The sequence below is a fragment of the Oncorhynchus mykiss genome, chromosome 18 (assembly GCF_013265735.2).
Source record: "Oncorhynchus mykiss isolate Arlee chromosome 18, USDA_OmykA_1.1, whole genome shotgun sequence".
NCBI lineage: Eukaryota > Metazoa > Chordata > Actinopteri > Salmoniformes > Salmonidae > Oncorhynchus > Oncorhynchus mykiss.
The window spans coordinates 64,997,926-65,012,257 of record NC_048582.1 but is presented as its reverse complement, the minus strand read 5'-3'; the positions used below and the strand labels follow the sequence as shown (position 1 = coordinate 65,012,257).

The window sequence follows — 14,332 nt, the reverse complement described above, 5'->3', positions numbered from 1 at the left end:
AAAAAAAGGAAGAATGCATTTGAGATTCCATTCACAACGCTAGAAAATAACTACTCTACATTTTCCTACACCATAAAAGGAGGATAAAGGCCAACTCATTGTTTGTAGAAACTTTGACCCAGCCCAGCCAGCCCATGTTAGACCAGACAGAGAAGTCACCTGTGTGGTCTGATGACCTATGTGACAGAACAATACACCCTTTATCTGCACTGTATGCCTAAAGCTCTTACCTGACTTCATCATGTAGGCAGGCATGTGTCTGAGTTGTTTTTTCATATTCCATTCTCAAGAGCACTCAGAAAATCCTGTTATGCAGTACCTGATTAATGCATCGGCTATTTTCTCATGGATCATAATGTATGCATTACAATTAATAATATCTGTGTGTCTGCTGGACATATCTAGTTGTTTTTGACTTACCTTTCAAGAGAAACTTTTAGAAACTCTGCTGTATGACCTTTTTTAAAACTTATTTCCTGTTTCGTCGCAGAAAACGATGATAAACCCCAAATCTTTGAATAGATACATTTCAAGAGGGAGGATCTGGTCATTTTGAAGACTACATTAATGTAAAGTTTTGATTCCAGTAGAACTATTACATTTAACCCTCTAGGAGTTACTGACTGTGGGTTTAGTTATGAGTTAGAAGTTGCAATATTCTTTGGGTGGGAAACAAATCATCACATAGTGCCAAGTAAGCAGTAAGTTACCAGTAACCATCACGTTTTCAACTGCAAGATAGTGTCAAATTTGTCTTCTCTATTAAACATGCAATTGCAATTGTACTCAAAACATCAGACTGTGTATTGGAATGACAGTGTTGCTTCCAGCAGAGGGGGAACTTACTGGTTGCTTCTCACGCTCTCACTCAAGCAACTCTAGCTCTCGCTCTAGCCTAGTCGGTTCAGTTGATGAAGATGTACACGAAGGAAGACCAGATAAATGTATTGGTTTAATCTTTATTTCAAATGTTATTAAGGTGAAATGTACATGTAATATTGAAGAAGAGAGCCAACCGTAATTGTAATGTACATAAAGAAGAACCAGATATACTGTATCACGTGTCAAACTCGTTCCACGGACGGCCGACTGTCTGCGGGTTTTTGCTCCTCCCTTGTACTTAATTGATAAAATAAGGTCAATAATTAGTAAGGAACTCCCCTCCACTGGTTGTCTAACCTGCAGACTCTAGGCCCTCTGTGGAATGAGTTTGACACCTCTGCTGTATATTGTTTCAAACTGTATTAGAAGAGTGGAACTCTCATCTCACAACACATCAACTACAGTCTATTTAGCTGCCTCTTACCATGGCCTCAGAACACAATGGAAGTCTGGACAAATACATGTTTGGAAGATTTTACATTTGTATATATTTTTGGGGGGTTTGGGCACAGGTCTGAGTTTCATTGGACAATAACTGAATTTTATGTTAATTCTTATGTTTCTTATGACATTTCTTCTTCTTCCTAGGTTTTTTCTTAGGTTGTTCAGGCTCCCGTGGAGGTTCAGGCTCCCCATGCTCTATTGGTTCAGGTGCTACTGGATCAGGCTCTGCCGGTTCAGGCTGTACTGGTTCAGGTTCTGCGGGTTCAGGTTCTGCGGGTTCAGGCTCTGCTGGTTCAGGTTCTTCATGCTCTGCTGGTTGTGGTTCTGCTAGTCCAAGCTCTGAAGGTTCAGGCTCTGGTGGCTCAGGCTCTCCTGGTTCAGGCTCTCCTGGTTCAGGCTCTGCTGGTCCAAGCTCAACAGGTTCAGGCTCTGCAGGCTCAGGCTCTGCTGGTTCAGGCTCTACTGGCTCAGGCTCTACTGGTTCAGGCTCTACTGGCTCAGGCTCTACTGGTTCAGGCTCCCCTGAAGGTTCCGAATCTACTGGTACAGGCTCTGCTGGTTCATGTTCTTCTACTGGCTCAGGCTCTGCTGGTTCAGGCTCTGCTGGTTCAGGTTCTCCTGGTTCAGGCTCTCCTGGTTCAGGCTCTGCTGGTCCAAGCTCTACAGGTTCAGGCTCTGCAGGCTCAGGCTCTGCAGGTTCAGGCTCTACTGGCTCAGGCTCTGCTGGTTCAGGCTCTACTGGTTCAGGCTCCCCTGAAGGTTCCGAATCTACTGGTACAGGCTCTGCTGGTTCATGCTCTTCTACTGGCTCAGGCTCTGCTGGTTCAGGCTCTGCTGGTTCAGGTTCTCCTGGTTCAGGTTCTTCATGCTCTGCTGGTTCAGGCTCTGCTGGTTCAAGCTCTGCAGGTTCAGGCTCTACTGGCTCAAGCTCTGCTGGTACAGGCGCTACTGGTTCAGTCTCCCCTAAAGGTTCAGAATCTACTGGTACAGACTCTGCTGGTTCAGGCTCTACTGGTTCAGGCTCCCCTAAAGGTTCAGACTCTACTGGTACAGGCTCTGCTGGTTCATGCTCTTCTCCTGGCTCAAGCTCTGCTGGTTCAGGTTCTTCAGGTTCTGCGAGTTCAGGCTCTGCTGGTTCAGGCCCTACTGGCTCAGGCTCTGCTTGTTCAGGCTCCCCTAAAGGTTCAGAATCTACTGGTACAGGCTCTTCTCCTGGCTCAAGCTCTGCTGGTTCAGGTTCTTCAGGCTCTGCTGGTTCAGGCTCTGCTGGTTCAGGCTCTCTTTGTTCAGATTCTCCAAGCTCTGCAGGTTCAGGCTCTGCTGGTCCAAGCTCTGCAGGTTCAGGCTCTGCGGGCTCAGGCTCTACTGGCTCAGGCTCTGCTGGTTCAGGCTCTACTGGTTCAGGTTCTGCGAGTTCAGGCTCTGCTGGTTCAGGCTCTGCTGGTCCAAGCTCTGCAGGTTCAGGCTCAGGCTCTACTGGCTCAGGCTCTGCTGGTTCAGGTTCTGCAAGTACAGGCTCTGCTGGTTCAGGCTCTGCTGGTTCAGGTTCTTCTACTGGTTCAGGCTCTGCTGTTTCAGGCTCTTCTACTGGCTCAGGCTCTCCTGGCTCAGGCTCTGCTGGTTCAGGTTTGTCAAGCTCTGCTGGTTCAGGCTCTGCTGGTTCCGGTTCTGGTTCAGGCTCTTCTATTGGCTCAGGTTGTGTTGGTTCAGGTTCTACAGGCTCTGCTGGTTCAGTCTCTGATGGTTCAGGTTCTTCATGCTCTGCTGGTTCAAGCTCTGCTGGTTCACGCTCTGGTTCAGGCTCTGGTTCAGGCTCTACTAGGCGTTCAGATGAACCTCTTCCTTGTTGCCTATTTATCTCAATGATGTTCTGGATGAGGTCTGGACTGGGAAAGTCCATGCTGATTACCCCCAAGCAGTTTGGTTTATCAGAGCCTGTCTTTAGTTTACCTAAGAGCTTATTGAGCTGATCATTAACCACTCTGGCCACAGTTTTAGGGCCTATGAAAAAGCCGGTGGCGGATGTGTCAGTCAAGGAAATTGTATGAGCACAATTCTTTTGAGCTTCTTTCAGATGTTTTGTGATCGTTTTCATCTTGTTTTCAATGTTTTTGAACCATCCATCGTAAGTGACGAAAGTGTTATGGTTAAGGGTTCCGACATTGAAATTGGTACTCTGCACAAAGACGATCTTCCTTCTCGCGTCTCGCATGTGGGGGACCAACGTCTTTGTCCATACATTATCTTTGGATTTCTTAATCAAATCCTTGATAGATTCTCTAGCATTCCAGATACTCATCCCTTGCAGTGTCACTCTCAAAAGTACAGTCTCACTGTCATGTTTGCCCAAGAACTCCCATAGAATGTTTAGCACGTCATGGAACTTGGTATGTTTTATATGCCCATCCATGACATCAAGGGTGTTGTGGAAAATACTGGCCTCTATACGTAAATCAAAGTACCGCAATCCTGCTTTCAGCTGGTTCTCCAAGGTCCAAGCCTGACACTGTATAAGAGGTCCACCATACAGAGTTAGGCTCTCATGAGTTCCGGGAATAGTAACAGCTGAAAGGAGTTGGTCATCAGGTATAGATGCCATCCACTTTTCCTCATAAGAGTTTTCATGAAGCGCTGTGTCGTCACTAAAACCTGAACCACAAGCAGTTGTGAAAATCCTGAAAGTGAAGAGACAAAATCAATCTTCTATCAACCTACATTAATATTATGATAATGTCATTTGCCTTTTTATGGCGAACTCCACGTGGCAAAAACAAGAGTATTCAAGCAGATAACTCTTACTTACAAAGAGAGAAGACATAGGCATAGAGGGAAGCCCATGGTTGTAGTATTCCCAATGAAGCCAGTCTGGGGAAAGGAAAGAGTGGATATGGAAATACACTCATCTATTTTATTGTATAACAATGACTACATACTAAACTCCTTTACTGTAAAACAAAGACTACATACTAAACTCCTTTACTGTATAATAATGACTACATACTAAACTCCTTTACTGTAAAACAAAGACTACATACTAAACTCCTTTACTGTAAAACAAAGACTACATACTAAACTCCTTTACTGTATAATTATGACTACATACTAAACTCCTTTACTGTAAAACAATGACTACATACTAAACTCCTTTACTGTATAACAATGACTACATACTAAACTCCTTTACTGTAAAACAATGACTACATACTAAACTCCTTTACTGTAAAACAATGACTACATACTAAACTCCTTTACTGTAAAACAATGACTACATACTAAACTCCGTTACTGTATAACAATGACTACATACTAAACTCCTTTACTGTATAACAATGACTACATACTAAACTCCTTTACTGTAAAACAATGACTACATACTAAACTCCTTCACTGTATAACAATGACTACATACTAAACTTAAAACCCATGGAATGCAATAGCTAAACTCACATTGTGAGAATTGTTTTAGCTACTTTAAAAAATAAAAACACATCCCTCCTCTGAAGCCGAATAATCACAGAATTGAAATTGACCTGAGAGTTGTTAAAATATTCTCAACAGTCATTTGTTCATGATAAAACAATAAATTTCTGATATTTCCATACCTGTAAAGGTGTTGTGTAGTATTCTTATCCCCCGGTTGGTAGGAGAGGTTAAAAATGATCAAGTTCATGGAACCGTCTTTGTGGTTCACAAATTTCCATAAAGATACTACAGTAGAAGGAATTTGCATCCTTTACTGTCCCTGTTCTGCCTTAAGTCACACATGAACATCCACACACACTAATACATCCCATCCCATGATACTGTACCCCATGATAAGTTAATATAGAATTGAAAAATGTTTACCAAAATATGAGGATGATGATGATGAGAGAGTAGTTGGACATTTTTACTTTGGATTCTTTCCTTCATCATTACAGAAACATTTGCTACACCCAATAATTAAAATGTCCTTTCTAACGGTTGATGATGACATCAAGGGAAAAAAGGCTGGTAATCGTGGTGAGCTTTACACTGTCATAAATACTATTATAGTGCACTGTCTATTGTCTACCGTCTATAGAGCCACTGTATGGTCCATAATCAAAAAAAAGGAAGAATGCATTTGAGATTCCATTGACAACGCTAGAAAATAACTACTCTACATTTTCCTACACCATAAAAGGAGGATAAAGGCCAACTCATTGTTTGTAGAAACTTTGACCCAGCCCAGCCAGCCCATGTTAGACCAGACAGAGAAGTCACCTGTGTGGTCTGATGACCTATGTGACAGAACAATACACCCTTTATCTGCACTGTATGCCTAAAGCTCTTACCTGACTTCATCATGTAGGCATGTGTCTGAGTTGTTTTTCATATTCCATTCTCAAGAGCACTCAGAAAATCCTGTTATGCAGTACCTGATTAATGCATCGGCTATTTTCTCATGGATCATAATGTATGCATTACAATTCATAATATCTGTGTGTCTGCTGGACATATCTAGTTGTTTTTGACTTACCTTTCAAGAGAAACTTTTAGAAACTCTGCTGTATGACTTATTTATACTTATTTCCTGTTTCAACACAGAAAGCGATTCTAAACCCCAAATCTTTGAATAGATACAGTTGAAGTCGGAAGTTTACATACACCTTAGCCAAATACATTTAAACTCAGTTTAATCCTGGTAAATATCCCCTTTTAGGTCAGTTAGGATCACCACTTTATTTTAAGAATGTGAAATGTCAGAATAATAGTAGAGAGTGATTTTATTTCAGCTTTTATTTCTTTCATCACATTCCCAGTGGGTCAGAAGTTTACATGCACTCAATTAGTATTTGGTAGCTTTGCCTTTAAATTGTTTAACTTGGGTCAAATATTCCGTGCAACCTTCCACAAGCATCCCACACTAAGTTGGGTGATTTTTGGCCTATTCCTCCTAACAAAACTGTGTAACCGAATCAGGTTTGTAGGCCTCCTTGCTCGCACAAGCTTTTTCAGTTCTACCCACAAATGTACTATAGGATTCAGGGCTTTGTGATGGCCACTCCTATACCTTGACTTTGTTGTCCTTAAGCCATTTTGCCACAACTTTGGAAGTATACTTGGGGTCATTGTCCATTTGGAAGACCCATTTGCGACCAAGCTTTAACTTTCTGACGGATGCCTTGAGATGTTGCTTCAATATATCCACATAATTTTCCCTGCCTCATGATGCCATCTATTTTGTGAAGTGCACCAGTCCCTCCAGCAACAAAGCACCCCCACAACATGATGCTGCGACCCCTGTGCTTCACGGTGGGGATGGTGTTCTTCGGCTTGCAAACTTCCCCCTTTTCCTCCAACCATAACTAACAATGGTAATTATGGCCAAACAGTTATATTTTTGTTTCATCAGACCAGAGGACATTTCTCCAAAAAGTACAATCTTTGTCCCCATGTGCAGTTGCAAACCATAGACTGGCTTTTTTATTGCGGTTTTGGAGCAGTGGCTTCTTCATTGCTAAGTGACCTTTCAGGTTATGTCGATATAGGACTCGTTTTACTGTGGATATAGATACTTTTGTACCTGTTTCCTCCAGCATCTTCACAAGGTCCTTTTGTTGTTGTTCTGAGATTGATTTGCACTTTTCGCACCAAAGTTCTTTCATCTCTAGGAGGCAGAATGCGTCTCCTTCTTGAGCGGTATGACGGCTGCATGGTCCCATGGTGTTTAAATATGCATACTATTGTTTGTACAGATGAACGTGGTACTTTCAGGCATTTGGAAATTGCTCCCCAGGATGATCCAGACTTGTGTAGGTCTACAATCTTGGCTGATTTATTTTTATTTTCCCATGATATCAAGCAAAGAGGCACTGAGTTTGAAGGTAGGTCTTGAAATACATCCAAAGGTACACCTCCAATTGACTCAAATGATGTAAATTAGCCTAACAGAAGCTTCTAAAGCCATGACATCATTTTCTGGAATTTTCCAAGCTGTTTAAAGGCACAGTCAACTTAGTGTATGTAAACTTCTGACCCCCTGGAATTGTGATACAGTGAATTATAAGTGAAATAATCTGTCTGTAAACAATTGTTGGAAAAATTACTTGTCATGCACAAAGTAGATGTCCTAACCGACTTGCCAGAACTATAGTTTGTTAACAAGAAATGTGTGGAGTGGTTGAAAAATGACTTTTAATGACTCCAACCTAAGTGTATGTAAACTTCCGACTTCAACTGTACATTTCAAGAGGGAGGTCATCTGCTCATCTTGAAGACAACATTAATTTAAAGTGCTATTTCCAGTAGTACTGTTACATTTAACCCTCTAGGAGTTATTGACGGTGGGTTTAGTTATGAGTTAGAAGTTGCAATATTCTTTGAGTGGGAAACAAATCATCAAAGAGTCCCAAGGGCAGATGTGTTAATTTACCAGTAACCATCACCTTTTCAACTGCAAGATAGTGTCAAATTTGTCTTCTCTATTAAACATGCAATTGCAATTGTACTCAAAACATCAGACTGTGTATTGGAATGACAGTGTTGCTTCCAGCAGAGGGGGAACTTACTGGTTGCTTCTCACGCTCTCACTCAAGCAACTCTAGCTCTCGCTCTAGCCTAGTCGGTTCAGTTGATGAAGATGTACATGAAGGAAGACCAGATAAATGTATTGGTTTAATCTTTATTTCAAATGTTATTAAGGTGAAATGTACATGTAATATTGAAGAAGAGAGCCAACCGTAATTGTAATGTACATAAAGAAGAACCAGATATACTGTATCACGTGTCAAACTGGTTCCACGGACGGCCGACTGCGGCCCTTGTACTTAATTGATAAAATAAGGTCAATAATTAGTAAGGAACTCCCCTCCACTGGTTGTCTAACCTGCAGACTCTAGGGCCTCTGTGGAATGAGTTTGACACCTCTGCTGTATATTGTTTCAAACTGTATTAGAAGAGTGGAACTCTCATCTCACAACACATCAACTACAGTCTATTTAGCTGCCTCTTACCATGGCCTCAGAACACAATGGAAGTCTGGACAAATAAATGTTTGGAAGATTTTACATTGTATATATTTTTGGGGGGTTTGGGCACAGGTCTGAGTTTCATTGGACAATAACTGAATTTTATGTTAATTCTTATGTTTCTTATGACATTTCTTCTTCTTCCTAGGTTTTTCCTTAGGTTGTTCAGGCTCCCGTGGAGGTTCAGGCTCCCCAGGCTCTATTGGTTCAGGCTCCCCTGAAGGTTCAGGCTCTACTGGATCAGGCTCTGCCGGGTCATTATCTGATGGTTCCGGCTTTGCTGGTTCAGGCTCTGCTAGTTCAGGCTCTGCTGGTTCAGACTGCAGAATTAGTCATTGCTGGCTCAGGCTCTTCTGGTTCAGGCTCTGCTGGTTCAGAATCTGCGGGTGCAGGCTCTGATGGCTCAGGCTCTGATGGCTCAGGCTCTGTTGGTTCAGGCTCGACTGGTTCAGTCTCTGCTGTTTCAGGCTCTACTAGTTCAGACTCTGCAGAATTAGGCATTGCTGGCTCAGGCTCTGTTGGTTCAGGCTCAACTGGTTCAAGTACTGCGGGTTCAGTCTCTGCTGGTTCAGGCTCTACTAGCTCCGACTCTCCTGAAGGTTCTGGCTCTGCTGGTTCAGGCTCTTCTACTGGCTCAGGCTCTGCTGGATCAGGTTCTTCCGGTGCTCTTGGTCCAGACTCTCCTGGTTGAGGATCTACCAGTTCAGGCTCTTCTGGTTCAGGCTCTCCTGGTTCAGGTTCTGCTGGTTCAGGCTCCCCAGGATCTGCTGGTTCAGGCTCTGCTGGTTCAGAATCTTCGTGTTCAGGCTCTACTGGCTCAGGCTGTGCTGGTTCTGGCTCTACTGGTTCAGGCTCTCCTGGTTCAGGCTCAACAGATTCTGCTGGTTCAGGCTCTGCTGGTTCAGGCTCCCCAGGCTCTGCTATTTCAGGATCTGCTGCTTCAGGCTCTGCTGGTTCAGAATCTGCGGGTGCAAGCTCTACTGGCTCAGGCTCTGCTGGTTCAGGCTCTAATAGTTTAGGTTCTGCGGGTTCAGACTCAGTTGGTTCAGATTCTGCCGGCCCAGGTTCTGCTGGTTTAGGTTCTTCATGCTCTGCTAGTTGTTCTGTCTCTGCTTCTTCAGGCTCTGCTGGTTCAGGCTCTGTAGCCTCAGGCTCTAATGGTTCAGGCTCTAATGGTTCAGGTTCTTCTACTAGCTCAGGCTCTGCTGGTTCAGGCTCTCCAGGCTCTGCTGGTTCAGGCCCTGCTAGTTCTGTTTCTTCATGCTCTGCTGGTTCTCTCTCTGCTGGTTCAGGTTCTGCTGGCTCAGGCTTTGTGGGTTCAGGCAGTGCAGGATCAGGCTCTGCTGGTTCTGTCTTCCCTGAATGTTCAGACTTTACTGGTTCAGGCTCTACCGGTTCAGGCTCTGCTGTTTCAGGCTTTTCTACTGGCTCAGGCTCTGCTGGATCAGATTCTTCCGGTGCTGCTGGTTCAGACTCTACTGGTTCAGGCTCTCCTGGTTCAGGCTCTACTGGTTCAGGTTCTGCTGGTTCAGGCTCTTCTACTGGTTCTGGCTCTGCTGGATCAGGTTCTTCCAGTGCTGCTGGTCCAGACTCTCCTGGTCCAGGCTCTTCCAGTTCAGGCTCTCCTGGTTCAGGTTCTACTGGTTCAGGTTCTGCTGGTTCAGGCTCTTCTGGTTCAGGCACTGCTATTTCAGGATCTGCTGCTTCAGGCTCTGCTGGTTCAGAATCTGCGTGTGCAGGCTCTACTGGCTCAGGCTCTGCTGGTTCAGGTGCTTCTGTTTCAGGCTCCACTAGCTCAGACTCTCCTGATGGTCCAGACTCTCCTGGTTCAGGCTCTACCAGTTCAGGCTCTTCTGGTTCAGGCTCTGCTGGTTCAGGCTCCCCAGGCTCTGCTATTTCAGGATCTGCTGGTTCAGAATCTGCAGGTGCAGGCTCTACTGGCTCAGGCTCTGCTGGTTCAGGCTCTAATAGTTTAGGTTCTGCGGGTTCAGACTCAGCTGGTTCAGATTCTGCAGGCCCAGGTTCTGCTGGTTTAGGTTCTTCATGCTCTGCTAGTTGTTCTGTCTCTGCTTCTTCAGGGTCTAATGGTTCAGGCTCTTCTACTAGCTCAGGCTCTGCTGGTTCAGGCTCTCCAGGCTCTGCTGGTTCAGGCCCTGCTAGTTCTGTTTCTTCATGCTCTGCTGGTTCTCTTTCTGCTGGTTCAGGTTCTGCTGGCTCAGGCTTTGTGGGTTCAGGCAGTGCAGGATCAGGCTCTGCTGGTTCTGTCTTCCCTGAATGTTCAGACTCTACTGGTTCAGGCTCTACCGGTTCAGGCTCTGCTGTTTCAGACTTTTCTACTGGCTCAGGCTCTGCTGGATCAGATTTTTCCGGTGCTGCTGGTTCAGACTCTACTGGTTTAGGCTCTCCTGGTTCAGGTTCTGCTGGTTCAGGCTCTGCTGGTTCAGGCTCCCCAGGCTCTGCTATTTCAGGATCTGCTGCTTCAGCCTCTGCTGGTTCAGAATCTGCGTGTGCTGGCTCTACTGGCTCAGGCACTTCTGTTTCAGGCTCTACTAGCTCAGACTCTCCTGAAGGTTCCGGCTCTGCTGGTTCAGGCTCTTCTACTGGCTCAGGCTCTGCTGGATCAGGTTCTTCTGGTGCTGCTGGACCAGACTCTCCTGGTTCAGGCTCTACCAGTTCAGGCTCTTCTGGTTCAGGCTCTCCTGGTTCAGGCTCTGCTGGTTCAGGCTCCCCCGGCTCTGCTATCTCAGGATCTGCTGCTTCAGGCTCTGCTGGTTCAGAATCTGCGGGTGCAGGCTCTACTGGCTCAGGCTCTGCTGGTTCAGGCTCTAATAGTTTAGGTTCTGCAGGTTCAGGCTCAGCTGGTTCAGATTCTGCTGGTTTAGGTTCTTCAGGCTCTGCTGTTTCAGGCTTTTCTACTGGCTCAGGCTCTGCTGGATCAGATTTTTCCAGTGCTGCTGGTTCAGACTCTCCTGGTTCAGGCTCTGCTGGTTCAGGCTCCCCAGGCTCTGCTATTTCAGGATCTGCTGCTTCAGGCTCTGCTGGTTCAGAATCTGCGTGTGCAGGCTCTACTGGCTCAGGCACTTCTGTTTCAGGCTCTACTAGCTCAGACTCTCCTGAAGGTTCCGGCGCTACTGGTTCAGGCTCTGCTGGTTCAGGCTCTTCTACTGGCTCAGGCTCTGCTGGGTCAGGTTCTTCCGGTGCTGCTGGTCCAGACTCTCCTGGTTCAGGCTCTACCAGTTCAGGCTCTTCTGGTTCAGGCTCTCCTGGTGCAGGCTCTACTGGCTCAGGTTCTGCTGGTTCAGGCTCTAATAGTTTAGGTTCTGCGGGTTCAGGCTCAGCTGGTTCAGGTTCTGCAGGCCCAGGTTCTGCTGGTTTAGGTTTTTCATGCTCTGCTAGTTGTTCAGGCTCTGCTGCTTCAGGCTCTGCTGCTTCAGGCCCTGCTAGTTCTGTTTCTTCATGCTCTGCTGGTTCTCTCTCTGCTGGTTCAAGTTCTGCTGGCTCAGGCTTTTCTACTGGCTCAGGCTCTTCTGGATCAGATTCTTCCGGTGCTGCTGGTTCAGACTCTACTGGTTCAGGCTCTACTGGTTCAGGTTCTGCTGGTTCAGGCTCTGCTGGTTCAGGCTCCCCAGGCTCTGCTGGTTCAGGGTCTGCTGCTTCAGAATCTGCTGGTTCAGAATCTGCGGGTGCAGGCTCTACTGGCTCAGGCTCTGCTGGTTCAGGCACACCACTATCTGCTGGTTTAGGTTCTTCGTGGTCTGCTATTTGTTCTGCCTTTGCTGGTTCAGGCTCTGCTGCTTCAGGCTCTACTGGTTCAGGCTGTGTAGGCTCAGGCTCTAATGGTTCAGGCTCTAATGGTTCAGGCTCTTTTACTGGCTCAGGCTCTGCTGGTTCAGGCTCTTCAGGCTCTGCTGGTTCAGGCCTTGCTAATTCAGTTTTTTCATGTTCTGCTGGTACTCTCTCGGCTGGTTCAGGTTCTGCTGGTTCAGGTTTTGTGGGTTCAGGATGTGCAGGTTCAGGCTCTGCGGATTCAAGCTCTGCTCGTTCAGGCTCCCCTGACGGTTCAGGCTCTTCTGGTTCTGGTGGTTTAGGTTCTTCAGGCGTTGCATGTTCAGGCTCTGATGGTTCAGGCTCTACTGGTTCTTCATCTGCTGGTTCTGGCTTTACTGGTTCAGGTTTCCCTGAAGGTTCAGGCTCTACGGCTTCAGGCTCTGCTGGTTCAAGCTCTTCTACTGGCTCAGGCTTTGCTGGTTCAGGCTCTTCAGGCTCTGCTGGTTCAGTTTCTTCATGCTCTACTGGTTCTCTCTCTGCTGGTTCAGGCTCTGTGGGTTCAGGCTCTGCGGGTTCAGAATCTGCTCGTTCAGGCTCCCCTAATGGTTCAGGCTCTACAGGCTCTGATGGTTCAGCCTCCCCAGGCTCTGCTCGTTCAGACTCTACTGGTTCTGGCTCTACCGTATCAGGCTCTGCTACTGCCTCAGGCTCTGCTGGTTCAGGTTCTTCCGGTGCTGCTGGTTCAGACTCTACTGGTTCAGGCTCTATCGGTTCAGGCTCTGCTAGTTCAGGCTGTACTGGTTCAGTCTCCCCTGAAGGTTCGGTCTCTACTGGTTCAGACTCTGCAGGTTCAGGCTCTAGTGGTTCCAGCTCTGCTGCTTCAGGCTCTCCTGGTTCAGGTTCTAATAGTTCAAGCTCTGCTGGTTCAGGCTCTGCTGGTTCAGGCTCTACTGGTTCAGGCTCTACTAGGTGATCAGATGAACCGCTTCCTGGTTGTCTATTGACCTCAATGATGTTCTGGATGAGGTCCGGGCTGGGGAAATCCATGCTGATTACCCCCAAGCAGTTTTGTTTATCAGAGCCTGTCTTTAGTTTACCTAAGAGCTTATTGAGCTGATCATTAACCACTTTGGCCACAGTTTTAGGGCCTATGAAAAAGCCTGTGGTGGATGTGTCAGTCAAGGAAATTGTATGAGCACAATTCTTTTGAGCTTCTTTCAGATGTTTTGTGATCGTTTTCATCTTGTTTTCAATGTTTTTGAACCATCCATCGTAAGTGACACAAATGTTATGGTTAAGGGTTCCGACATTGAAATTGGTACTCTGCACAAAGACGATCTTCCTTCTCGCGTCTCGCATGTGGGGGACCAACGTCTTTGTCCATACATTATCTTTGGATTTCTTAATCAAATCCTTGATAGATTCTCTAGCATTCCAGATACTCATCCCTTGCAGTGTCACTCTCAAAAGTACAGTCTCACTGTCATGTTTGCCCAAGAACTCCCACAGAATGTTTAGCACGTCATGGAACTTGGTATGTTTTATATGCCCATCCATGACATCAAGGGTGTTGTGGAAAATACTGGCCTCTATACGTAAATCAATGTACCGCAATCCTGCTTTCAGCTGGTTCTCCAAGGTCCAAGCCTGACACTGTATAAGAGGTCCACCATACAGAGTTAGGCTCTCATGAGTTCCGGGAATAGTAACAGCTGAAAGGAGTTGGTCATCAGGTATAGATGCCATCCACTTTTCCTCATAAGAGTTTTCATGAAGCGCTGTGTCGTCACTAAAACCTGAACCAAAAGCAGTTGTGAAAATCCTGAAAGCGAAGAGACATAAAATCAATCTTCTATCAACCTACATTAATATTATGATAATGTCATTTGCCTTTTTATGGCGAACTCCATGTGGCAAAAACAAGAGTATTCAAGCAGATAACTCTTACTTACAAAGAGAGAAGACATAGGCATAGAGGGAAGCCCATGGTTGTAGTATTCCCAATGAAGCCAGTCTGGGGAAAGGAAAGAGTGGATATGGAAATACACTCATCTATTTTATTGTATAACAATGACTACATACTAAACTACTTTACTGTAAAACAATGACTACATTCTAAACTCCTTTACTGTAAAACAATGACTACATACTAAACTCCTTTACTGTATAATAATGACTACATACTAAACTCCTTTACTGTATAATAATGACTACATACTAAACTCCTTTACTGTAAAACAATGACT

General features: G+C 45.5%; 2 protein-coding genes across 2 annotated transcripts; both read right to left on the bottom strand.

The window, feature by feature from the left end:
- Positions 1 to 963: 963 nt before the first annotated feature.
- LOC110496886 (cell surface glycoprotein 1-like) lies at positions 964 to 4,182 on the bottom strand. Its single transcript, XM_036953518.1, has 2 exons — positions 4,130 to 4,182; positions 964 to 4,001 (listed from the first exon to the last, which is right to left on the bottom strand). The coding sequence occupies exons 1-2, from the start codon at positions 4,162 to 4,164 to the stop codon at positions 1,430 to 1,432; spliced, it is 2,607 nt and encodes an 868-aa protein (XP_036809413.1). The 5' UTR covers positions 4,165 to 4,182; the 3' UTR covers positions 964 to 1,429.
- Positions 4,183 to 8,113: 3,931 nt separating this feature from the next.
- On the bottom strand, positions 8,114 to 13,133 carry LOC110496884 (proteoglycan 4-like). The gene has a single exon (XM_036951078.1). The coding sequence runs from the start codon at positions 13,131 to 13,133 to the stop codon at positions 8,634 to 8,636; it is 4,500 nt and encodes a 1,499-aa protein (XP_036806973.1). The 3' UTR covers positions 8,114 to 8,633.
- Positions 13,134 to 14,332: the final 1,199 nt, after the last annotated feature.

Coding starts and splice junctions, on each gene's coding strand:
- LOC110496886 (XM_036953518.1), bottom strand. CDS start 4,164: ATGGGCTTCCCTCTATGCCTATGTCTTCTCTCTTT. Junction 4,002..4,129: donor TGCCTATGTCTTCTCTCTTT/GTAAGTAAGAGT, acceptor CTTCACTTTCAG/GATTTTCACAACTGCTTGTG.
- LOC110496884 (XM_036951078.1), bottom strand. CDS start 13,133: ATGGATTTCCCCAGCCCGGACCTCATCCAGAACATCATTGAGGTCAAT.